At 35.2% G+C, this 24921-nt stretch overlaps 1 protein-coding gene across 1 annotated transcript in view; it reads left to right on the plus strand.

Annotated features, from left to right (window-relative positions):
• The window catches only part of AHCTF1 (AT-hook containing transcription factor 1), a 70465-nt gene that overhangs the window by 32003 nt on the left and 13541 nt on the right, over positions 1 to 24921 (plus strand). Inside the window, exons 13-31 of the mRNA XM_069484527.1 lie at positions 202 to 292; positions 1336 to 1425; positions 3425 to 3565; positions 4258 to 4362; positions 5243 to 5336; positions 6765 to 6888; positions 7062 to 7118; positions 8025 to 8171; positions 10016 to 10203; positions 10551 to 10695; positions 10773 to 10904; positions 11596 to 11746; positions 14255 to 14405; positions 14958 to 15065; positions 18496 to 18691; positions 20400 to 20603; positions 21274 to 21691; positions 23309 to 23429; positions 24823 to 24920. Of these exons, the coding sequence (XP_069340628.1) occupies positions 202 to 292; positions 1336 to 1425; positions 3425 to 3565; positions 4258 to 4362; positions 5243 to 5336; positions 6765 to 6888; positions 7062 to 7118; positions 8025 to 8171; positions 10016 to 10203; positions 10551 to 10695; positions 10773 to 10904; positions 11596 to 11746; positions 14255 to 14405; positions 14958 to 15065; positions 18496 to 18691; positions 20400 to 20603; positions 21274 to 21691; positions 23309 to 23429; positions 24823 to 24920 (2761 nt within the window). The remainder of the gene's footprint in view (positions 1 to 201; positions 293 to 1335; positions 1426 to 3424; positions 3566 to 4257; positions 4363 to 5242; positions 5337 to 6764; positions 6889 to 7061; positions 7119 to 8024; positions 8172 to 10015; positions 10204 to 10550; positions 10696 to 10772; positions 10905 to 11595; positions 11747 to 14254; positions 14406 to 14957; positions 15066 to 18495; positions 18692 to 20399; positions 20604 to 21273; positions 21692 to 23308; positions 23430 to 24822; position 24921) is intronic.

Here is a 24921-nt window from a genome sequence, read left to right on the forward strand (position 1 = left end):
CAAGGAGTGGTGTCTGAAGGGTGCAGTTTTTCCACATTTTCACCAATGCTTGTTATCATCTGTCTTATTGATTATAGCCATCCTAGTGCTCATAATGATTTTCTAGTCTTTACAATTTTTTATTCTGAATTTGAACTTGCTGGCTGTAATTTCATATCCTCTTTCTTTACATTTCTCTCATTTTTTTAATGCATGGTTTAGGAGGAACAGTTAGAAGCTATATTGTCAGCGGCAATTCAGACAAGTTCCTTGGGACTTTTGACTGGTTGTATCAAAAGGTGGATAACAGAAGGTAAGATTCTGATTTTTAACAGTTAAAATGTTTGTTTTGCATATTTAAAATTACCAATTCTCTGTTGGTTGGGTGTTTTTAGTAAAACTTTTTATTTTGAGGTATTTGTAGATTTATGTGCAGTTTTAAGGCATAATACAGAGAGATGCTGTGTGTTCCTCACCACATTTTCCCCCGGTGGTACAATCTGACAGACCTGCAGTATAATATCACAACGGGCTCCCTCATGTTGCCCGTTCATAGCCATGCCTAGCCGGCCCCATCCCTAACCTCTGGCAACTACTATTTCTATAATTTTATCATTTTAAATATGTTTATCAGTGAAATCATACAGTATGTAACCTTTTGGGATTAACTTTTTTTACGTAGCAGAATTGCCTAGGCATTCATCCACATTGCTGTGTGGATCACTCTTGCTCATACACACGGTATGTTGTGTTGTGCACCAGTTGAGAGTAAGACATCAGACTTCCTTACCCATAAGTGTTTCAGGATTGTTTTCTTTTAAGAATAAGGACATTCTCTTACAAAACCACTTGGTAATCATAAAAAAAATCAAGAAAGTTAACACCGATACATGCTGTTATCTAACCTAAAGACTTTATTGAGATCTTGCCAATTGTCCCAATAATGTCCTTTCTAGCATTTTTTTGAGGAATTCAGAATCGTGCTTTGTATTGTCTTTTTAATCTTTCTTAATCTTGCACAATTTCTAAACTTTTATCTTTCAAGAAATTGACTTTTTTATTTCTAAATAGTACAGGCATGTTATTTTGTACACTGCTTTTGAATTTGTGTTATTGGTCTTTCCTCATGATTGGATCCAGGTTTTACATTTTTGATAGCAGTACTACCTAAAATGATATGGTCCCTGATGTGTTGAGAAGGATACATCACATCAATTTGTCTCCATTAAATATTGATGTTAACTTTGTTCTCTTGGCATGGGTGCTGTGGGCTGTGTTTCTTTACTGAAAAGTTGCTGGTCTTCTGTTTGTAGTTAATAATCATATTTTATTTTTTCTTTGGTATTAACAAATAAGAACAACCAAATTCTGCTGCCAATTTGCGCTTTGTTCTTGAATGGACGTGGAATAAAGTGGTTCTCACAAAAGAGGAATTTGACAGACTATGTAAGTAGTGTAAATCTAGATTTAAGGCATAATTTAATATTGAAAAACTAAACTTGGTTTATGTTTTAAATACACAGTAATTTTTAATAATTTTAAAGCTGTAAACTCTTAAAATTTGAAGAAGTCTCAGAAAAATACTTCTTTTTACATGAAAGTGACAAAAGTAATTTTTGACCAAGATTTTGCAATAGGTTGTTAAAACTGGCAACATGCTGGTATACCCAAAATAGGAAGTTTTAGAATTATACCCTATCTTTTGGTTTTATGAGTTTAATCTGCAAAATGTGCCGATGACATAGTGAGGGCAATGTGCTAGTAAACCTCAGAAGCTCTTCTACTTACTAACTTTCTGTTTAAAATACTGATAGAAGGTGAGCGCGGTGGCTCACACCTGTAATCCTAGCACTTTGGCAGACCAAGTTCAAGACCAGCCTGGGCAATATAGTGAGACCCTATCTCTACAAAAAATTAAAATAAAATAAAATATTGATTGAAATGATGAAGTCAAATGGCAGGGTAAAAATACATCACCCTGTCCTCCGCCAACAGATGTTATTATTGTCGTGGCAAATCATTTTTCTTCTTGACTGTCTTGTTAATCTGTTGTACACTTCGAGTTTTGAGGTGTCGTGAACATTATACTAACTGAACATGTCCAGTTAATCCAAAAATGATGTTAATAGTACTGCTAATTCGAGATACATGATGATACTGTAAATGAAAGTAAAATTTAAGCTTACTTAGGTGTATATGTATTTTAGTTATTTCTTTTTTTTTTTTTTTTTTTGAGACAGAGTCTCACTCTGTTGCCCAGGCTAGAGTGAGTGCCGTGGCGTCAGCCTAGCTCACAGCAACCTCAAACTCCTGAGCTCAAGGGATCCTCCTGTCTCAGCCTCCCGAGTAGCTGGGACTACAGGCATGCGCCACCATGCCCGGCTAATTTTTTGTATATATATTTTTAGCTGTCCATATAATTTCTTTCTATTTTTAGTAGAGGTGGGGTCTCGCTCTTGCTCAGGCTGGTCTCGAACTCCTGAGCTCAAAGGATCCGCCCACCTCGGCCTCCCAGAGTGTTAGGATTACGGGCGTGAGCCACCGCGCCCGGCCAGTATTTTAGTTATTTCTTTTGCCATAATGAATGAACAAATGGACTTTTGAAGACATTTGACTATAAATAGCTTTTAACACTTAAGTTATTCTTAGCAGATTTTTACACCAATAGAATTTGATAGGAAGACATGGAGTTATAGCATTTTTAGGCCTATAGTATTTATGAAACTAAATGTGAAATAATTTATTTTAAATATTTCAGTAATCGCTTAGTACAATTGAAGTCTAGAAGAACACCTGATAATTCAGGATCAGGATTAAAATGTTTTAAAAATTATTTTTTAAGAAAAATGTTATTGGGAGCTGATTACATATATTAAAAAAGAAAGTTAATTCAACTCAATTCATAAATTGTATGGCTGTTAGTATGTTTTGAGCATGATGTAGTATTTCAGAGTTGAACTTGGTAGCTGCCTTGAACTTTGTTGCTAGTTAATGGAATGTTTTTTAAATCTGTAAGAATAATTAAAATACAGAGCAAAAATAAATGTTTTAAACGTTTTAGGAGTAAAGCAAATTAGAATTTGATTTAAAGACGGATTTTAGAATTAACACAATTTTTTCTAGACCAATTATACATTAAGTATTAATGTATTAATTAAATCATTCATTAAAGTAAATCTCTGTCTTTTGATGTGTAGTGGTTATGAGGATAGGCTCTAGATCTAGACTGAGTTCAAATTTTCACTCTTGACTCTTGCTAGTTTTATACTGAAAGCACTTTTCAGGTTTATTGAGGGTGTTTGCCATTTTTAGCTTGTCTTTGTAAATCTCATAATGTATGGAATAATTCTTTTAAGTAATGGAATTTGAGAAATTTTGCATTTGTGATTCTAATTTATTTCAGATTTGCTGTGTGGAAACTGATCTTTTATTTTATTCCTGAAAGGTACACCATTATTTGATGGTTCATGTCGTTTCATCGATCCACAAACTATACAGTCTATCCAGCAGTGCTACTTGCTTCTTAGCAACCTCAATACAGTCTTAAGCTGTTTTACATCAGAGGCCCAAGAGATAACTGAGAGAGGTGTGTTCTTTGTTTTATACAAATGGGTGTTTTATTAAATTTTACTTTTGACTTAGTGAAAGGAATAAAGTTCCTATGTCCTAGATGGGTCATTATGTAAAGAGGACATTATCTCAAATGCTGGAGTTGTTTGTTTGTTTGTTTTTAATGGAAAGCTACAGAATGTTGGATTTGCCATGAACCCATGCTTAAATAAGTTTGAGAAATTCTGGAGTTAAACAAAGTTAATGATTGTTTAAGATTTGTGTACTTCCAGCAGAATTTCAAATTGTTAAATTGTGTATATATTTTTATTCAAAGAAGTCATTATAATTTTCTCTTTCTGTTGTACAATTTCAACAAAACAAAAGCCAATTTCATTTAAAGGCTTGGTTTGAATAACCTGTATTAATGATATTATACTAGTTTGTATTGATGTGTAAATTTGACTGCTGAAATTGGCTAAATGAAAGTGTAGCTAAAATGGAAGCATATTTACCTAAAATGTATATTTTAGTTAGTGATTTATTTTATTTTAGCATTTTGGACATTTGGTTCACATTTTGGACCAAAATAAAATAGATACAAGCTAAATTTTTTAAAGAAATATAAAAGTCACCAAGGAATTAATTAGTTTTTGAAAACTGTTGAGAATCTTGATTTTTCATTTGTAGTCGATAAATTAATAAACAATTGATGTTAACTCTTTACAGGACTAATGGACTTAAGCAATAAGTATACCATTACCCAGCTCATCTGTCAATATGCACAAGTGGTTCTTTGGTTCTCTCATTCTGGACTTTTACCAGAAGGCTTAGGTATAATATTTACTTAATTTATAATATTAATTGAAACATTCTCAAATATAATTTTTTTGTTGTGTTCTGATGCTTTAGGTTTCTTTTTTTCCATATCACTTATGGTTTCTTCCATGCCTACCTTCTTTTCTTATGTTCTTCCTTACTTTGTGTCTTCAGTGCCTCACCCCATGCCTGTTACACAGGTGTTCCACTCATGTTTATTGGATTGAGTAACATTTAGAAGGAAAGCAAATTTGAGCAAACATGGTTTCTGAAGTGAGTTCAGCAATATCACTATAAATCATGGAACTGTGGTTTTTATAACCCAATTTGCTGATCTCTTTCTTGTTAAGGGTCCTTTTAGTATGGTTACTAATACTATTTGTCTTCAATTAAACATTCCTTTTTATCTAATAATTCCAGTGCCAAGAATCAGAGAATTCTTGATATTGACTTTTACTATATTTGTTAAGAACACACTTCTAAAGCCTTCAACTTCTTACGTTTCCAGGAAGCATGTTCAATTTCATTTAGAGCTGCCTTTGCCACTGCACAAATTGTTGTTGATCTTATTTTTTCATAATTCTCATAGATTTTGATTTGAACAAATAGTGAACATTGTTTGCTTTCAAATCATTTGTGCCTATGAAATAAAATTATTTGGAATAATTTCTAGGGTTTTAAGCCAGCATCCTTAAGACTTTCATGAGAGTGTTTTCTCACTTGTACATCTGTAAATAAAAGGATGTGTAGTATTTTTGTTACTTCAGTTTAGCAAGCCTGCAGATTAAATAGCATTAGAAAATTACAGTAAAATATCAATGTGTGTATTCTTAAGTATTCTTAAGATATTTTGGAAATATTACTAGCTTTTTTCCCTACTCTTAAAAAAATCTAGATGATGCTATGCAGTTGTCAAGGTTATGCTACAGCTATCCTGTAATTCAGAACTACTACACCAGTCGTCGACAGAAGTGTGAGCGTTTATCAAGGTACAGTACATCCAAACCTTCAAAACACATTTTAGGGATTATTTCTGTAAGAAGTCAAACTTTCTCAGAACAGAATTCATCATGTTACAAAATGACTAAATGGGTGGAATTCTCAGTAAAGTATCAGAATTTGTTACTAGCATTACTATTTTAGTTGTATTATTTGCCTTGACCTACTACACCTTTATTTTAGAACTTGGGATGTAGGCACGCGTTATTTCCTAAATAAGACTCTTTACCATGAGTGAGTTATTAGGGGAGAGTCTGTAACTTAAGCAGATTTCTTCTGAGAATTCTCATTGAGAAAAAGACTAGAAGCTACTATTCATCAAGAAAGCATAAATATATCACCAAAGTTATTTTACATTCGTTCCATTACATGTAACTTTTCAACACTTCAGCCACATTCCTTTTGTTGTTGTTCTTATTTTATTTCTCTCTTTAAAAAGAAAAAATAGCCTGGTTGGTTCCTTTGAAATGAAGAAGTGAAAGTAATAGAAGAACAGAGAGTGGTATTTAGATCCTTGGCCCTACTTCTGCAGTTAAATAGCCTTTTTCCTCAAGTTGCAATGACAAAATTGTAGAGCAGCAGACATTTAAAACAATGAGTCACAGACCTTGATTCCAGGTTTCTTACATCAGAGTCACCCAGGAATCAGTACTTCAAAGGCTGTGCCAGCTATAATTCTAATGCATGGCAAATTTTGGAAACCAGTGTTTTATGATAACTAATCTAGGATAGTGAACAGTAATTTGGGAGATTGATTAGGCACATTTTGATATCCTAGATCTGTTACTTCCTAAGTGTATGTCCTTGGGCAGGTTTGTTATACTTTCTATTCCTATTTGTTATATAAATTATAAAGTCAGTGTAAAAATGAAATAGTATGTACAAGGCACCTCCAATAATGCCTGCCTCATAGGAAAACCTCAATAAGTAGTAACTGCTTTTAATAATATTAAATAAGGAGATAGACAGGAACTATATCTGCTTGTCACATTGTAGGTGCTCAATAGTTTTTTGAACGAAGGAATCACTGAGATTAGCCCAAGTGATGAAACAGAAATTGTGTCTGTGTAACTCTGAACTACAGTATTTATACTACACTGGGCTGCCATGCTCTATGGTAATTTGATGGAGGTGGTGAAAAATAGAATAGTCTCAGGCATTGGGCTGGCTAAACCACATTCTACCCTGAGACCTGACCTTGACTTTCTGGCTTGCTGATGACTGAACTTGAGGCAACTTCAGGGTTTATCTGAAAAACTGTCCTTGATGTCTGGAGTTCTCATGATGCTTAATGGGGTCTAATTCTCAACTGTCTTCTGTCTTTGATGGTTGGGAGTATTACTTTTAAGAGTCTAGTGCTTGTTTTCATAGTAATTAACACTAATATTAAATAATCCTCTATTTTTCCCTTATTGCAGAGGGAAGTGGAACCCTGACTGCTTGATGATTGATGGAATGGTTTCTGTGTTAGGAGACCGAGTTGAGAAGCTGTGGAAACGGGATGAAGGAGGCACAGGAAAATATCCTCCTCCTAGTCTACATGTAGGTTTGCAGTGACATGCTATCACTTAAAGAAAGCGTTTACGAAGTTGGAGTGGGAGGGGGCATGCTTAGCTGTATTTTTCACATGTGGCACAGGCCTGGGAAAACAAAGAACATGAATGAATGAATGACTATGTAAAATACACTGAAGTTTTTGTCTTTTCCTTTTATAGGCACTACTTGACATATACCTATTAGACAACATCTCTGAAACAAGCAAGCATTCTATTGTATCCTTTAAATAAAATTTCATCATATACTTAGGTATTATCAAAATCATAAAATTTCAGAATAGTAGAAATCTCACATATCTAATCCAATCTTAATTTTAAGCTTGAAGTTTGTTTTAAAAGAAGAGTTCTTGACCCAGGATCTGTTGATTGGGTTCTGGTGGCCTGTGATTAAACTAAAACTATATTTATGTTTTATATAAAACTGTATTTATATAAAATATAATATTCTAAAATATAAACTTTTATGTCTATATAAACTATGATTAACCAACCTAAAAGCAAAATTTTGTTTTATGTTTGTTTTTGTGGGGATAGGGTTCTAGCTTTTATCAGATTCTTGAATGTATCAAAGACACTCAAAAAGTTGCAAACAACTGCCCTAAAATATTGCTGGCAAGTGGTCATTCTCAGTGGGTCAACCTACGTGTTGGAAATGAATGCATTATGAGTTAGCTTCGCATTACCTTGGGCATTGTTTGAATTTTCCAGTCTTGGTGATAATATTTTTGCCCTAATGTGAGTTTCTTATTCTAAAAATGAATAGTTGCATTCATAATCTATAAGATAGATGATGTGTTTCTTAAGCTGCCAGATTTTGCTGGATAACCTGAATTTTGCTTATAGCTTTGTTTCTTAAATTTGCTAAGCTGCTAGGTTCATAAAGGAAGTGTGCCTTATTTCATCTCCTTTGTGGTGGTGGTAATATTGAGAATGAATAAAGTTGGCGTGGAACTGGCTGTGCCTTCATTAATAAAACTATACTGGAAATCCACAATGACTTTCTGAACACTAAAAAGTCTTTCAAGCCTCTTTTTAATGCTACATTCTGTTGTGACTTATTCTAAATATATATGTAGGATTTTTTAAATTGTTGTTTATGATCCTTAATCCTCTTTTTTAAAGACCATTTATTTGCTACTTGATATTATGTATTCCTTTCCAAACAAAACAGATTCTTCCATTGAATCTTTTCCAACCGCTTTTGCCATTTCTTGGGGCCAGGTTAAACTTATTCAAGGATTTTGGCTGATAGATCATAATGACTATGAGGTAAGTCTGTTAGTTCACCTAGAGTGTAAGCTTTTGTAAATTAATAGAATTTTAGAAAGTATACATAGCTAGGATAAGTTGTTGCTAAAGATATGATATAATCTACTTCTAGAGGTAATTTAAGAAGGACTCACTTTAATTAATACCTTCACCAAACTATCATAGGCAGCAAGAATACAAAGGTAACAAACAGTCCAGAACCCCAGGTTCTTCACTGTCTGAAAAAGGAAATGAACAAGTAAACAATTATGAATACTCCAAATAGGGTGATTACTATATTAGGTGAACCATAGAAGGCAGAATTTGGCATTGATGTGTGAAATTGGTAATGGAAAGATTTTATATAATAACATAACTAGGTCTCAAAGGTACGAGGCTTTTGATAAGGCTTTTATTATTTAAAATATAGTCATCCCTTGGTATCTGTGGGGGGTTGGATTCGGATCCCCAAACATACCAAAATTTATGGATGCTCAAGTTCCTTATGTAAAATGGCACAGTATTTGTACATACCCTATGCACGTCCTCCTATGTGCGGTTGGCCCTCCATATCCATGGGTTCTACATCCATGGATTCAACCAACCCCAGATCAGACATATTTAGGGGAAAGAATTACATCTGTACTGAACATGTGCAGACTTTTTTCCTATCATTATTCCCTAAACATTACAGTGTAACAACTATTTACATGGTATTTACATTTTATTGGGTATTTTAAGTTAGCTAGAGATGATTTAAAGTATATGGAAGGATATATGTGTGTTATTTGCAAATACTATGCCATTTTATATCAGCGACTTGAGTATCCATGGATTTTAGTATCCGTGGGAGGTTCTGAAAGCCAGTGCTTTATGGATACTGAGGGATAGCTGTACTTGAAATCATCTCTAGATTACTCCTAATACAACTTAAACGCTATATAATAGTTGTTATACTGTATTTTTTTATTATGTTTCATTGTTGTGTCATTTTTTATTTTTATTTTTTTAAATATTTACCGTCCACAGTTGGTTGAATCTGAATACAGAACCTGTTGATACAGAGAGCCGGCTGTATACCATAAATAAAAGTAGATCCAGGCCGGGCGCGGTGGCTCACGCCTGTAATCCTAGCACTCTGGGAGGCCGAGGCGGGTGGATCGCTCGAGGTCAGGAGTTCGAGACCAGCCTGAGAAAGAGTGAGACCCCGTCTCTACTAAAAATAGAAAGAAATTATATGGACAACTAAAATATATATATACAAAAAATTAGCCGGGCATGGTGGCACATGTCTGTAGTCCCAGCCCCTCGGGAGGCTGAGGCAGTAGGATCGCTTAAGCCCAGGAGTTTGAGGTTGCTGTGAGCTAGGCTGACGCCACGGCACTCACTCTAGCCCGGGCAATTGTCTCAAAAAAAAAAAAAAAAAAAAAAAAGTAGATCCTTTCAGCTTACATTTAAATTGGTTTTATCTTGATTTTTGTGGTTTTCAGTATTGCCTCCCACCACCCCCTACCCCCAAAGATAGAGTCTTGCTCTGTTGTTGTAGCCCACTGCAAGCCTTGAGTTCCTAGGCTCAAGTGATCCTCTTGCCTCAGCCTCCCAAGTAGCTGGGATTACAGGCACATGCCACCACACACAACTAATTTTTCTTATTTTTTTTAGAGGCAGGTGGCTCACTATGTTTCCCAGGCTGGTCTCCAACTTCTGGCCTCAAACAGTCCTCCTGCTTCAGCCTCCCAAAGTGCTAGAGTTACAGGCATGAGCCACTGTGCCTAAACTTCACCTGTCTTTTTAAAGGGGTAGCTACTTTGTCTAAATACAAAGGATTATATTTATATTTAGCACTTTTCATGTCATTTTTGCAGAGTGGTTTGGATCTTCTGTGTCATCCAGCTACTGCAAAACCTGTGTCATGGCAACATTCAAAGATTATTCAGGCCTTCATGAGTCAGGGCGAGCACAGACAAGCCCTCAGATATATTCAGACCATGAAGCCAACAGTGTCCAGTAGTAATGATGTTATTCTTCACCTCAGTGTTTTGCTATTTAATAGGTAAGTATGTCTTCTGAAAGTATATACTCTTATATATGTTAATAAAATGGAATTGATGAAATAGACAGTAGCAATATGCGGTTGACCTTTGAACAATACTGGTTTGGAGTGTGAGGATCCACTTAATACTTACATATTATTATGTTACACTTAAAGAGCAGCATAAAATTCTTTAAAGATGTCTCATTGACATTATTAACAAGATTCGTTATGCAGCAGTTAGTATTCAATAAATTTTTTAAGTACTTTTAAATTACATGTATAAAATATCTTTGAGTTTCTATAGGTAGATTACTTGTAAACATTTAAATAGCTTTTCTAAAACTAAACTTTGATAATGATTTCAGGTGCATGATTGAGGCTTGGGGTTTATTGCGGCAACATTCTAATCGGTTGAATATAGAGGAGTTACTGAAGTACACATATGAAGTCTGTCAGGAAATGGGCTTAATGGAGGATTTACTGAAGTTACCATTTACAGACACTGAGCAGGTAATTACTTATCAGTGTAAAGTTGTCAGAAATTCAGGATAAAGCAATAGTTTCTAAATCTATTTTGTTGTTTTTAGGAATGTTTAGTGAAGTTTTTGCAGTCCAGTGCCAGTGTTCAGAATCATGAATTCCTTTTAGTTCATCATTTGCAGCGTGCCAATTATGTCTCTGCCTTGCAGCTGAACCACACTCTGAAGATTAATCTTATGGTATGATTCAAGTTGTTTATTTGTGGGGGACAAGAGAACAAGGAAAACTGCAGCCTTTTTTGGTTTATTATGTAACAGCTTGCAGTTTGGTAACCACTGTGCCTTACATTACCTTGAACTTGGAGATCCTCTACTCGATCTTTGTAACAGAATTGGGAATGGTATCATTACTTATCTAATTCTTTTATATATGCCATTTATATTCTGATGTCTGCCTGTAATCGTGCCAGACTGACCATTTCACTCAGGGAAAACAGCAGTAAGAGTTAAATAGTACAAAGAGCACTGGACATCAGGGTCTAATTCTTAAGTTGCTCTGTGTGCTTGGGACATACTCTGAGCGTTGGTCTCCCCACCTGTAAAGTGGTTAATATCTCGTGAGAATGAACGCAGGGGTGTATGTGAAGTAGCATGTTGCCTCACACATGTGGATGCTTAGTAAATGATAACCATTGTTCTATTAGCTGTAAAGAATCAAGGCTTGGTAGCAGAGATTTGGAATTTATTGATGGGTAAAGATTGATAAAGCAATTAGGTGTTTAGATGTAGTCCTTGGTTTGGACAAATGGGTATGTAGATAGGAGGAAGATGTTTTTGGATATTTATAATTTTACCTTAAATGGTAAATATATAACTATAGCACCTAACATTTTGAAGGTTAAATTTTTACGAATTATGATATGTTCAATAGAATGATCGTGATCCTCGTTTGCGGGAGAGATCAGTGGCTCGAAATTCTATATTAGACCAATACGGAAAAATCCTTCCTAGAGTCCACCGAAAATTAGCCATTGAACGAGCTAAGCCTTACCATCTTAAAATATCATCAGTTTTTCGAGAAGGTAAGATTTCATTGAAGGACATCATAAACTACTGGCCTAGAAAAGATACTGAATGATTACTTTTCTGAAACCACCATTGTCTTAAATGTAGCTCACTTTTGCTGATATATACAGGGATCCCTTGGAGATAGTGTGAGTTCAGTTCCAGACCACCACAATGAAGTGAATATCACAGTAAAGCAAGTCTTCTGATTTTTTGCTGTCCCAGTGCATATAAAAGTTACGTTTATACTATATTGTAGTCTATTAAGTGTGCAATACCCTTCTTTAAAAAAATACTTTAAAAATTCTTTATTGCCAAAGAATGCTAGCGATCATTTGAGCCTTCAGTGATTCGTCATCTTGCCTCGATATTGATGGCTGCTGACTGTTACTGAAGGTTGTAGTAGCCGTGGCAATTAACAGTGAAGTTTGCCGCGTTGATTAACTCTTCATTTCACGAACTAGTTCTCTGTAGCATGTACAGCTTCTTTCAAAATTGGAGTCAGTCCTCTTAGACTCTGTTGTTGCTTTATCAACTGTGTTTATGTAATATTCGAAATCCTTTGTTGTCATTTCAATAATGTTCATAACATCTTCACCAGGAGTAGATTGCATCTCAAAAACCAACTTTCTTTGTTCATCCGTAAGTAGCAACTTCTTATCCGTTCAAGTTTGCAGTAATTCAGTCACATTTTCAGGCTCCACTTCTATTTCCACCACATCTGCAGGTACTTCCTACACTGAAGTATTAAAAACCTCAGTCATCCATAAGGGTGACTTATTCCAAACTCATGTTACTGTTGGTATTTTGACCCTTCCCATGACTCACAAATGTTCCTAATGGCATCTAGAATGCCTTTGCAGAAGGCAATCCCTTTTGCCTAGATCCGTCAGAGGAATCACTATGTATGGCAGTTATGGCCTTATGAAATGTATTTCTTAAGTGTTAAGACTTGAAAGTTGAAATTACTTCTTGATCCATGGGCTACAGAATGGATGTTGTGTTAGCAGGCAGGAAAACAACATTCATCTCCCGTACATCTCCATAAGGGCTCTTGGGTGACTTAGGTGCATTGTCAGTGAGCATTAAGATTTTGAAGGAAATCTTTTTTTCTGAGCAGTAGGTTTCAACAATGGGCTTAAAATATTCAGTAAGCCATGTTTTAAACAGTTGTGCTGTCATCCAGGCTTTGTTCTTTCATTGACAGAGGAAAGGCAGAGTAGATTTAGCATAATTTGTCAGGGCCCTAGGAGTTTCAGAATAATGAATAAGCACTGGCTTCAACTTAAAAGTCACAAACTACATTGGCCCCAAATAAGAGAGTCAGCCTGTCCTTTGAAGCCAGGCATTGACTTCTCTCTAGCTGTGAAAGATGGCATCTCATTCCAACATAAGGCTGTTTTATCTCCATCAAAAATCTGCTGTTTAGTGTAGCCACCTTGATCAGTCATCTTAGCTAGACTTTCTGGACAACTTGCTGCAGTTTCTACATCAGCACTTGCTGCTTCGCCTGGTACTTTTATGATATGGAGACCACTTCTTTCCTTGAACCTCATGAGCCAACCTGTGGCTACTTCAGCTTTTCTTGTGCAGCTCCTTCACCTCTCTCAGCCTTCATAGAATCGAAGAGGATTAAGTTCTTGCTCTGGATTAGGCTTTGACTTAAGGGAATGTTGTGGCTGATTTGATCTTCTATCCAGACCACTAAATTTTTTGTGTCAGCAGTAAGGCTGTTTTCTCATCATTCGTGTGTTCACTGGAGTAGCACTTTTCATTTCCTTCAGGATCTTTTCCTTCGCAGTTACAGCCTGGCTACCCGTCTGGCCTAGCTTTTGGCCCGTCTTGATTTTTGATACGCCTTCCTCACTAAGCTTAATCATTTCCAGCTTTTGATTTAAAGTGAGATGTACAAGTCTTCCTTTTACTTGAACACTTAGAGGCCGTTGTACAGTTATTAATTGGCCTTATTTCAATATTGCTTTGACTCAGGTCAACAGGGAAGCCTGAGGAGAGGGCAGGGGACGGCGGGGGAGTGGTCGGGAAATACACAGTTACCAATTAAGTTTGCATCTTATATGGTCGTGGTTCGTGGTGCTCCAGAACAATTACAGTAGTAGCATCACAGGTCACCATAACAGAGACAATAATAATGCAAAAGTTTGAAATACTATGAGACTTAGCAAAATGTGACACGGGTACAAAGTGAGCACATGCTATTGGGAAGATGGTGCTGATAGACTTGCTCAATGCAGGGTTGCCACAGACCTTCAGTTAGTCAAACAAACAAAAAAAAACAATAAAGCAAAGCCCAATAAAATGAGGCATGCCTGTACTCAGATTTGTCACAGTTGTGCTGTTTTATCATTTCCTAAAAGTCTAAATTGTTATATTTCTTTGTACTGTATCTAAACTAAATATAATTTTAACACCATGTGATCTGTGTTTTCTAATCATTCTTTCATGTTCTTTTATTAAAATTCTGTTTGTTAGAAATGCAGTTAAATCCTATGTTGTTCATTTTACAGTTTCTAGACCCAAACCATTGTCAGCAGTTCCAAAGCAAGCTGTAAGAGGAACTGTATTATCAAGATCTGCTTTCATCTATAATGTGTTATCTAAAATTGGAGAAGTTTGGGCAAACAATGAGCCTAACAATAGCATCTCACTTTATGATAGGTATGGTTTTCTTACACCTTTTCTGGTCATTCTACTTAATAATTTTCTTTGGATATCAGCAGTATTCATAAACAATTGACTTAGTTTATTAGTGTATGTAAAAAGGAAAAACTTTTTTTTTTTTTTTTTTGGAGACAGGGTCTTGCTCTGTCACCCCAGCTAGAGTGCAATGGCACAATCATAGCTCACTGAAACCTCAACCTCCTGGGCTCAAGCGATCCTCCTGCCTCACCCTCCAGAACAGCTGGGACTATAGGTGTGCGCCATGACACCTGGCTAGCCTTATTAAATTTTTTGTATAGACAGGGTCTCGCTGTTGCCCAGGCTGGGGAAAAACTCTTTTTGTTGGCTACATTTCTTGTAAGTAGAATGTCTTTTTATCTTTACATTTAAAAGTGACATATGTTCATTGTGATTTGTAAATAATGCAGAAATATACAAAGTGAAAAATGAAAACCCCTTCCTCTCCCATCTAATATACCTTGTGGCATTTTTATCAGTGCTCCCTGTGATGGATATATAATCAAAATCAAATTTTTATTTTCTTTGTAGTCCTAAAATAGAAGAGCCATCTCGTATAATGTATTCGCTCCCAGATCCAGGGCTACCTGAGGCATTTTTTGGAACACCAGTTTCAAAAGCATCACAAAAAATTTCTAGGTAAGAGTTTATTAAAGTATTCTTAATGACACAGTGTTAGACAATAATTACAACTGTAATTTTTAATTGTCTTTAAAATTTTACAGATACTATTTTAGATTCTTAAATGAATATTTTAATGTTTTTTATTATAATTCGGGCAATATAGTAATTTTAGGAAATTTTACATCAATAGGATACTTAAAATTTCTGCTTAATAATTTCAGAATGCTCAGTGAAAAGGAGCAAAGTTTGCTTTATTAAAACCATGAGCAAAATAAACCATTAATTTTAACATTGTCTCCTTATTAGTTGATCTCTGAAGATTGTTTTTATAATTAATTACTAATTAATCTTGGTTGGCTCGTATTAAAGCTTTCTTCTATTCAATGCAGCCTACTGAAATTTCAGTCTGTATAGCTTCAGATGCAGTAATACTTTTACATCTTACCTATGCTGTTAGAAGAGTAGTTTTGTATCTAAGATGAAATTGTAAGTATTTATTTAGAGTATTAGTAGCAAAGAACAAAGTGTCTCTTGATGTATTCTTTGTCCTTAGTAGGCCTATGACATTCCAAATTTTGTATTAAGTTTTATCAAAGGCAAAATTACATTTTATGGGAATAAAATTAACTTTTTGATACAAAGAATAAAATAATCGAGAGAAGTTCATACAAACAATTGAGGCCAAAGATGTTTATAAATTGTGTAATGATGGACATAATTTCAAAGCTTGAAAGGATTTTCCAATTTTTTGGATTACATTTAGATTGTTTCCCTTTAATTAGTCTCATAAAATGGTAAGAAGATATCTTAAATAAAAATAATTATTACTGACATTCTTTTTTTACTACTGGTAGTTCTAATTTTTTTCCTCAAGTCTCTTTTTCTGTGTCCTTTTGTACTTTAATAGATCTGAGGTTTAGCAGGGGAGCAATAATAAAAGTTTTAAGACCTTTCAGTAATGGCCTCAGGGCCTAAAGAAGTATCAGGAGAATGCTTTGTGTTTGTTGAAACAGTGTCTCATTCTGTCACCCGGCTATAGAGTGCAGTGGCATTGTGGTAGCTCACTGCAACCTCAAACTGCTGGTCTCAACCGATCCTCCTGGCTCAGCCTCCTAAATATCTAGGACTATAGGCATGCACCACCATGCCTGCCTGCTTTTTTTAAATTTTTTGTAGAGATGGGGGTCTTACTTTATTGCCTCGGCTGATCTCAGAAGTCCTGGGCTCAAGCGATCCTCCTACTTGGGCCTCCCAAAGTGCTAGGATTACAGGCATGAGCCACTGCACCCAGCCTGAGGACCTTTTGTATCCAGTATTAACTCAGGTGGAAGAGAGCCCATTGAGATATGAATATTTATCTTCTATAAGCATAATTTCTTTTCCTAATTCTGTATTTTTTAATTTTTGGTTTGCATTACTGGGTAGTAAGTAAATATAATGGTTCTGACTAATATATCTTTTAATGAAAGAGTAGAATAGATAAAATCAGTGGGTACTGAATATAGTAAAGGTTAAGTGCTAATTTATGTTTTGTTTTTGTGTGTCATATAAAATGCATTTCTTATTTATATCATGGTACTAAAAGCTGTTGAGGAAATCCTAAAACCTAGTGTAATATATAACATTTCCTTTCAAAAATATCTTTTAAAATTTTTTTCTTGATACTTTTTTTGGTATAAATTTTTAAGTATAATTAAGTTATCCTAAATTAAGTCATCTCGGTATAAGAATTTTGGTTTGACTCAGTGGGTTCCATTTGTTGCACAGGCCCTGCTTCTGAGAAGCAGTCATTCATAAATAGGTACCTTAGACATAAATTAACACAATGCAAAGCAATGAACAAAACACCACGTGGGATAGCTCAGTATAAAAGCGAGCAAACTGTTAATAAGTACAGAATTTGAGTTCAAATGAGTTAAGGAAAGAAAGGAAGAGTTGGAACAGAAAACAGAAATATCTAGCAGCCTGAATGAATATTCTTTGTTTAATGGAAATCTTAAAGCTGTGCTTGGTACAGAATAACAAATGGGAAAACTCTGTATAAGAAAATGCTTCTTTGTTGGGTGAGGTGATTCATGCCTCCCACTATGGGAGGCTGAGGCAGGAGGATCACTTGAGATCAAGAGTTTGAGACCAGCCTGAGCAAGAGCGAGACCTCATCTCTACTAAAAATAGAAAGAAATTAGCTGGGCAACTAAAAATAGGAAAAAAAAAAAAAAATTATCTGGGCATGGTGGTGCTGCCTGTAGTCCCAGCTATTCGGAGGCTGAGGCAGGAGGATCGCTTGAGCCCCAGGAGTTTGAGGTTGCTGTGAGCTAGGCTGACAAGTGAGACTCTGTCTCAAAAAAAAAAAAAAAAAAAAGGAAAAGAAGAGAAAATGCTTCCTGTAAATATTTCCCCACTGGGTAATAGGTTGGGTCTTAAAGCAACCATGATCTTTGTTGGTCTGCCACCCCTAATAGCAAAAATCTTGACTGAATAAGGGGACAGAATGACAAGGAAGGCACAGCAACTGAAGTTTTTATTTCTGAGTTCCAAAACATGCTGCACTTTTCTGGTTATTCTCAGCTGAGCCACACTGGCATTTGGGGGAAATAAAAAGATATTATTTTTGTTGCTAGAAAATATAACCATAAAATAGACTGTTTATTAGGAAATTGAGAAAGAAGTGACTTGTGCAAATGATCCACTAGAAATTATAACCAGGAAATTTCACTTAAATTATTTATCTGTAAATTAAGTCTTAAAGATTATTTGGACTATGCATGCTTTAATACAAGTCATCAGTGAGGTCAGTTTTATCATTTCATATGAACTGGGACCAGGACATTATGGAAAACCACTTAGTAGAATCTTGAGATTCTATTTTGTCAACAAACTCATTAAGTTGAAAAAAAAAACAAAAACAAAAAAAACAACTTTTTGTCAGTCTGGTATTTGTTGCAGTTGGAACCATAAAGGTCAAATAAACCAATATTCATTATGTATGTCACATGTAGGTAAAAGGATATTTTATGCGTTGATGAAAGTGAATTTTAGTAAATGGATTACTAGGGAAGCTTGCCATGTTTTCTTTAGTAGTTTGCAATCATTAGCATCTTCATTTGAAAATAAATGCCTGGCACATAGTGAGGACTCAGTAAATATTGGTAAAAGGGAGTAAGGATGACTAGAACTCTTTTTTAAATTTATTATCTGCAATTTCTGATTATCTTTTTTGCTACTGAATTAATAATTATCTGACTTTTTGCGCTAATGGTGGCAGTTTGGATTACATTACTATATACTTGACTAAATTTGTATTTTCATGTGGTTATACCATATTTACCAGTGAATGTAGACGTGTGACTAGAATAACTAAATGGGATACTAAATTCTTTTCTTTTGTAGTATAACTCAGTAAGTTACCAGGATTTTTCTATTCATATGTATATTCTGGTTACAGACTGCTGAATTTGGTTGTTCATCCTGTCCCTCAGCCTTCTCAATGTTTCGGATTTATTCAGCAACTGACCCCCACAAGCTCTCCTTTGTGTCTAGAATCCAGTTCATTGCCTGCAAGTTCACAATTAAAAGGATCACGTCAAAATTCCTCTAGGACTTCAGAATTAAATTTACTTGAAACTCCTCTTGTAGTTAAGGTTAGTATTGCATCTCAAGCATTCGTAATGAAGCTAGGGACTTCTTTTTCAAGTGGCAAGGAGAAAATAAGTTACTTATAACTGATATCGCTGGGTAATCAACACTTTATTTATTTTTTTTTTTTTTTACTTTTTATAGATATTCGCAAATGCTTACTGTATTTTCATAATGGATTAAATTTACCCTTTCCTGGTTAAAGTTAACAACCACATCGCTGTCTTGGCTATAGTACCAGGCTCTATATAGTAATTATAAATAGGTCTTTGTCCTTTGTAAAATGTTTTCAAGTTCTTGGGTTTATTTTTATTTTATTTTTACATAAACTCCATTGCTGATACCATTATGCTATTATTTCTTCTTTCTGTCAAACGCCTTTTAGTTCTTAGGTTTATTTTTATTTAAATTTTTTTACTCCTGTGATGAAACTTAAAACAGTTTAAGTTTTACAGGTTAAAAAAAATAGGGCTCGGAAGCAGCAATAGTTTATCTGCCTTTAAATTGCCTTTTCATGCCCACTCCCCTGTAAGTTATTTGCTGAGAAACTACAAAACTCAACTTGTGATGACTAGTAGCAGTGATCTTATACCTTCTCATTCAGTCAGTCAGTCATTGATGTATATATTTATGGTGTGTGTTTGTTTTTGTAGAAATGGGGGTCTTGCTGTGTTGTACAGGCTGGTCTTGAACTCCTGGCGTCAAGTGATCCTCCTAGCTTGGCTTCCCAGAGTGCTGGGATTACAGGCGTAAGCCACCATGCCTGTCCTACCTTCTCATTTTCAAAGTGTTTTTATTAATACATGTTATTCCCCTAGCTCCTTGTCCAATATTCTGGATTGAACCCCAGAAGTTTTCTTAAACTTAAAATTTTTTTTCTGGGTTCTCCAGCGTTTATATTGAAGCCAGGGAATCCTTATTTTCCAAGTTAAATAAAAGATACCTCAATAAATGCTATTCCTAAAATAGGCTGACAGGATTATTAAGTTCCTCAAACTTCAGTATTTCTTTTTTTTAATGTATGAAAAAACAATCACATTTTGAATTCTCTACAACTAGCTTCATATAGAATGAAATTGAGGAATAAATGCTGCCAAAATAGTCTAGAAAAAGTATCAGTGTAATCTTGTAAAATGTCTAGTAGAAGTCAGTAATCTAATGGGATTCAATAATCTGTTTACTAGACATTTAGAGGACACGTGAAAGAATTATTTCTACTAAATAATTTATATGCTATTTTCAAATTATTTTTATTAATTATACTAAATCTTAAGAGGATTCTAGTAAGTAATTTGGTTATTATTGGATTCACGTGACGAAATTCCATTTTTTTCTAAAAATACTTAGATTAGGTTCCTATAATGAATTAATCTACATTCTGTTTCTCACATAATATCTCTTTTACCTAAGATTTTGTAAGCATTAAATAATTTATCTTACTAATTGGCAATTTTTTAGCCGAGTTTAAATTGGAAAGAACCAAGGCCTTTAGATAGATTATGAATACGATTTTATGTTTTGTAGCCTTTCGTGTAGAAAGCTCTGGTAGAATTTTATATTTTCTTTGCAGTTATCTGGAATAAAAACTTCTGTTCACGTGTTTATTGGAGGTGAGAATAAAACCACTATTGTGACTCCAGTGACCCCATCTGTTCTTATAGAATTGCCTTTTACAGACACTAATGGTGTAGTTCTCTTTGCTCTTTGTCATAGAAAGCTAAAACTTTGGCCATGTCAGTTACTTCTTCCGGATTTGCTGAGTTCACTCCTCAGTCCATCCTAAGGTCTGGTCTTCGAACAACACCTTTAGCGTCGCCCTCTTTATCACCTGGAAGGTCTCTTACTCCTCCTTTACGACTTAAAGAAACTAGAATTTCATTCATGGAAGAAGACATGAACACGAAGTGGACTGCTGGAGTAAGTTTGCTAATAATTGGGAGACAAAACTAATAATGTATTAGCTTCCATGGGCACAAAGTTAATTTAATCAATTTAAATACTATCACTGTGGATATTTGTACACAGTCATGCAGATAGATAGTCATGAAATCAAGAAAGGTAAGTCCTGAAAGAAACACAGGGCCCTGGCTAAGTGAAACTCACCATTTTACAGATTAAAAAAAATAGGGCTCGGAAGCAGCAATAAGTTGCCTGTAGTCAACTATTTGGTAGCACAAAGGGGACTAAGAATCCAGACCTCTTAATTCTGAGTCTGTATTTTCCTTATATTGTGTGGCTTCTCTTACTAAGTTTCTAACTGGTTGTCTATGTGGGAGGGTGTGTCTTTCAGAGCTCCACTGTGGGTTAATAGGAACCCATTTGGTGACGAGCCTATGCTATGTTTTAGTCTTCTGAAAATTCCGATATATTACCAATTAGGAAGCCATTAACTACCTAATAAATAACCCTTAACCACCTTTTATTTATGTATCTGAAGAGGACGGATTTGGGATAAGTGAATTTTGATTAAGAAGAGAGTTTGGAGAAATACAGAGCGTGGAAAGGGTGGGTATGATTGGGATGGGTAGCTTTGAACTACACTGATACTTACTGCTTCATTTTTTCTTTTCAAAATCTTACACTACAGGCTGCAGATGACAACAAAACAAAAGTATTTGTTACTACACCTTTTCAAAAATGTGAAGCTGCAATAGAAACTGAATGGCTGAAGAGCAAAGATAAGGCCACGTCTTTTTCCCCGAATATCCCCGAGGACAACCATCAAGAAATGGATGTGAGGTCACAGGATGAACCCTTACAAAGTTTGGACACACTGGACACGAGCAAAGAAAACAGCAATACTTCAGCCAAATCAGACGAAACTACTTTAGAGTATCAGGATGCACCATTACCAGAAGACTTTGAAAATAGTGTTTTCATGGCCTCTGAGCCAACAAGCTCTTCTTCTGAACTAATTACAAATTCAACTGAAAAAACTGAAAAGGACAGTGATAAAGATATGTTTGAGTCAAAAGTAACTCCTTCAAACCTGGAGAAACAAATGGGTAAGAACTCATTTCCAAATAGTCAAGATTGCTATTGATATTCTCCAATAAAATTTGTAATAGAATTTTTTTCTACCATGAGAAAAACATCAGGATTAAATTATTTTATGCTCACAGTGTGCTAGGTCCTAGACATAATGCACAAATCTATTCTTCCAGCTTGTAAGTATGGGTTACATTGTTTCATAAGTAAGTATAAGATTTGATAGGAGGAGACCTTATGTGTATTACTTTTTTTTATTTGGCCATGAAATTTGGAAAATGGCAGCAATGTTAAAGGAAGGAAATGTAAGATGCTGTATAGTCTGACTTGAATTGCCTTCTCATAGGTACAAGAAATAACAATATTAACTTTACAGACTAGATTGTTACTGCAATTTTTATTTATCCAGCCACCCCAACTTTCTAGAATTCTCAGAAATGAGGAATTTCATTCTATCCTCCATCCTCACCTCCAAAACAGTCACTGGACAATCAAAATAAATGTCCAAGACCCATGAATTTATTGTCTTTATATTCATTTACCTATCAAAAAAATTTTTTGAGTCCCTAATGTATGTGCTCCAGGTAGCTCCTCCTGTACATATGCTAGGTGTTGACGATCAAGTCCATCAGTAAAGTAGACATCATAACTGCCCACATGTCACGTAGAATGTGGTAGACTCTGTTGACAAATAAGCATTTGTAACGAATGATGCAGTTTGGTTAACGCCATGCTGGGAGGCGTATGAGGGGCCAGAGGAACACCAGGAAAAGGAGAGAGTTGGCCTAGAATTGATGAATCAGAAACCTAAGCTTGTTTTTATGTTTCTTATACCTCACACAGTTCTAACAAGTTTATTTAAAGTAACTCCTAACTTTAAATCTGTAAAACCACATACTTAAATAAAAATCTGGGTCATAAGTAGTTTCTTTTGGGTAATATTTTCTGCCTAGGCTGAACTAAGTTATTGTAAGATGTGAGTCCAGTGAAGTTTGTACTATGGTATCTTTACTTAGTAAACATAAGCATTATTAATTATTCTAAGAACTTTAAGACAATCTTAATTAACGTATGTCTAGAAATTTACATTGCTCTTTTGATGAGCCATGTTCTACTTAAATATTTAAGTGATAAATATTTGAGAATGTTCATAGCAGTATCTTCATCGATTATTTGTGCAGTGTTAGGCAGTCTCAAGTAGTAATCTCTGTTGTTTTTGTGAGGGGGAATGTAACACTAACTCCAGTGTGAAACAGGCTAAATTTGAATCCCAGCTTAGCTACCTAGTAAGTAAAGCAGCAAACTTTGTGACAGCGGTGTGTGCTTGTGCTGCAGTTTCCTCATGTACCGCTTTGGGTGTTGAGTGTTAAGTGAGTCAATATATGTAAAACACTTGCTTGTTTAAGTGCCTGTTAAGCCAAAAATGAGAAGTGGGAGGCTGGGTGGGGGGGTGGGGCTCTTGATTTAGGCTCAGAGAATTAGAAGATTGAAGTACTGGCAGTCTGGTAACACGGGAGTAAAACTAAAAGAGAAAAAAACCAGACCCAGCAACTTTTTAAAAAATAATAGTCCAAGACCACTAGTCATTACTGAACATTTAGCATAAGTAATATTCTTATCTGTATGATCTATAGGCACCTCAGAAGATGCAGAGACAAAGGATGTCTTAGTGGCAGAGGATGCATTTTCAGAACTAAATCACTTAAGCGCTAGTCAAGGACTTGAAGCTGCTTGCGAACCATCTACCCATGAAGGGTAAGTTTATGGAGAAAAATTCAGACACTTTTAAAGCTTAGTGAAATGGTGAACCAGCAGTAAAATATTCTATACATATTAGATCTTATTTAAATCTTTGACATTTCCATTTTGGTAATGTCTGTTTTAAAAGAAGTTTAGTTGTACAACTGTGTGTCATTTGTTAGTTACCATGAAATCTTATAGTGCTTCTAGACATTTCTGGAATATACAGAGACATGATGAATCGAAGCGGAACTCTTTTAGTATTCTTTGGTGATTGCTTTTGTTAAAGAGCCAAAGTTTCACTCACAGCTGTGCCTTCCTCCATGCCCTCTCCTTTCCGTGGTTTCAGGATGTCAGGCACAGGACTCCTATAGGATCAAAGTGGAACATAAGGAAGATGACTCAGAGATAATTTTATGCCCTACCATTTATTCCATACAAGACTCTAGCTAAGTTTTTGTTTCTTTTTTAGTGACTAATTGAAGTACTATGCTCCCAAATAATTTCACGGACACTTTGTACCAGGAAAGGCAATACACTAGATTATGTAGGGCAGTGCTTAACCATGGTCTGGTTAAGTGGTGGCCGCTTCAGTTTATGGTCTGCAACAAGATAAGCAGCCTGCATTGGAATATAAATCAGTGTACTGCTTCCTTTAGTGAAAGTCAGCTGAGCTAATCAGTATGATTAGTGAAGTGTGAAGTAATTGATTGACCTTTTGGCAAAAAAGTTCCTTGTCTCTCTGTAACACTGGACACAGATTTGCATATAAACACTTTGAGTAGCACTGTTGTAGAAGACACAAAAAGTAACAGCTTCAGTTATCAAGTTGTAAGGGTAATTTAGTGAAATCAACCCACATAAAACAATTTAAGACATTGTGAGTGGTTCATTACTTGATAAATAATCAAAGTGACTTCACAAACCACCCCCAAAATTCAGTGTCTATATAATAATCACCTCTTGAAATCAGTCATATGCTTTACTTCTAAGAAGAGAAACCCAGATTAGCTGGAATTTTTGCCAGGCCTTCATGGAAGAAGTGGGAGAAACTAATATGAAAGGATTACCAATTATTTTCTTCTACTGATGGGAAATGTTCTGTAATCCTTGATAGGCTTATTTGAAGACTATGGCCACAGATTATCATTTCATTTGTACTTGAAAGGCCATGTCACTGTTGCCAAAAAAGTAAAATATTAGAGAATAGGAAAAACAAGTACCGCATTATTTGTTTCTAAATTCACTTGTAAATTTTATATTGTTCAAAATGAGCTTGGATGATATTGTTTCTCTCACCCTCAGTTTTCATCAACAAAATCACAAATAGGTAAGGCAGTAGGACTAAAGCAGGTTAGAGGAGATGGTTCTTCTTTGTACACTAATGTATGTATTTCTATTTCTCAAGGAAAATTCTCACCCTGAAGTCCAAGGAACCAGTTTTGGATGAAGGATTAATACCTGTTGAAACCTGCACCTCTGCAATTAGAGCAGATAACAATAAATG

The sequence above is a fragment of the Eulemur rufifrons genome, chromosome 11 (assembly GCF_041146395.1).
Source record: "Eulemur rufifrons isolate Redbay chromosome 11, OSU_ERuf_1, whole genome shotgun sequence".
Classification (NCBI taxonomy): domain Eukaryota; kingdom Metazoa; phylum Chordata; class Mammalia; order Primates; family Lemuridae; genus Eulemur; species Eulemur rufifrons.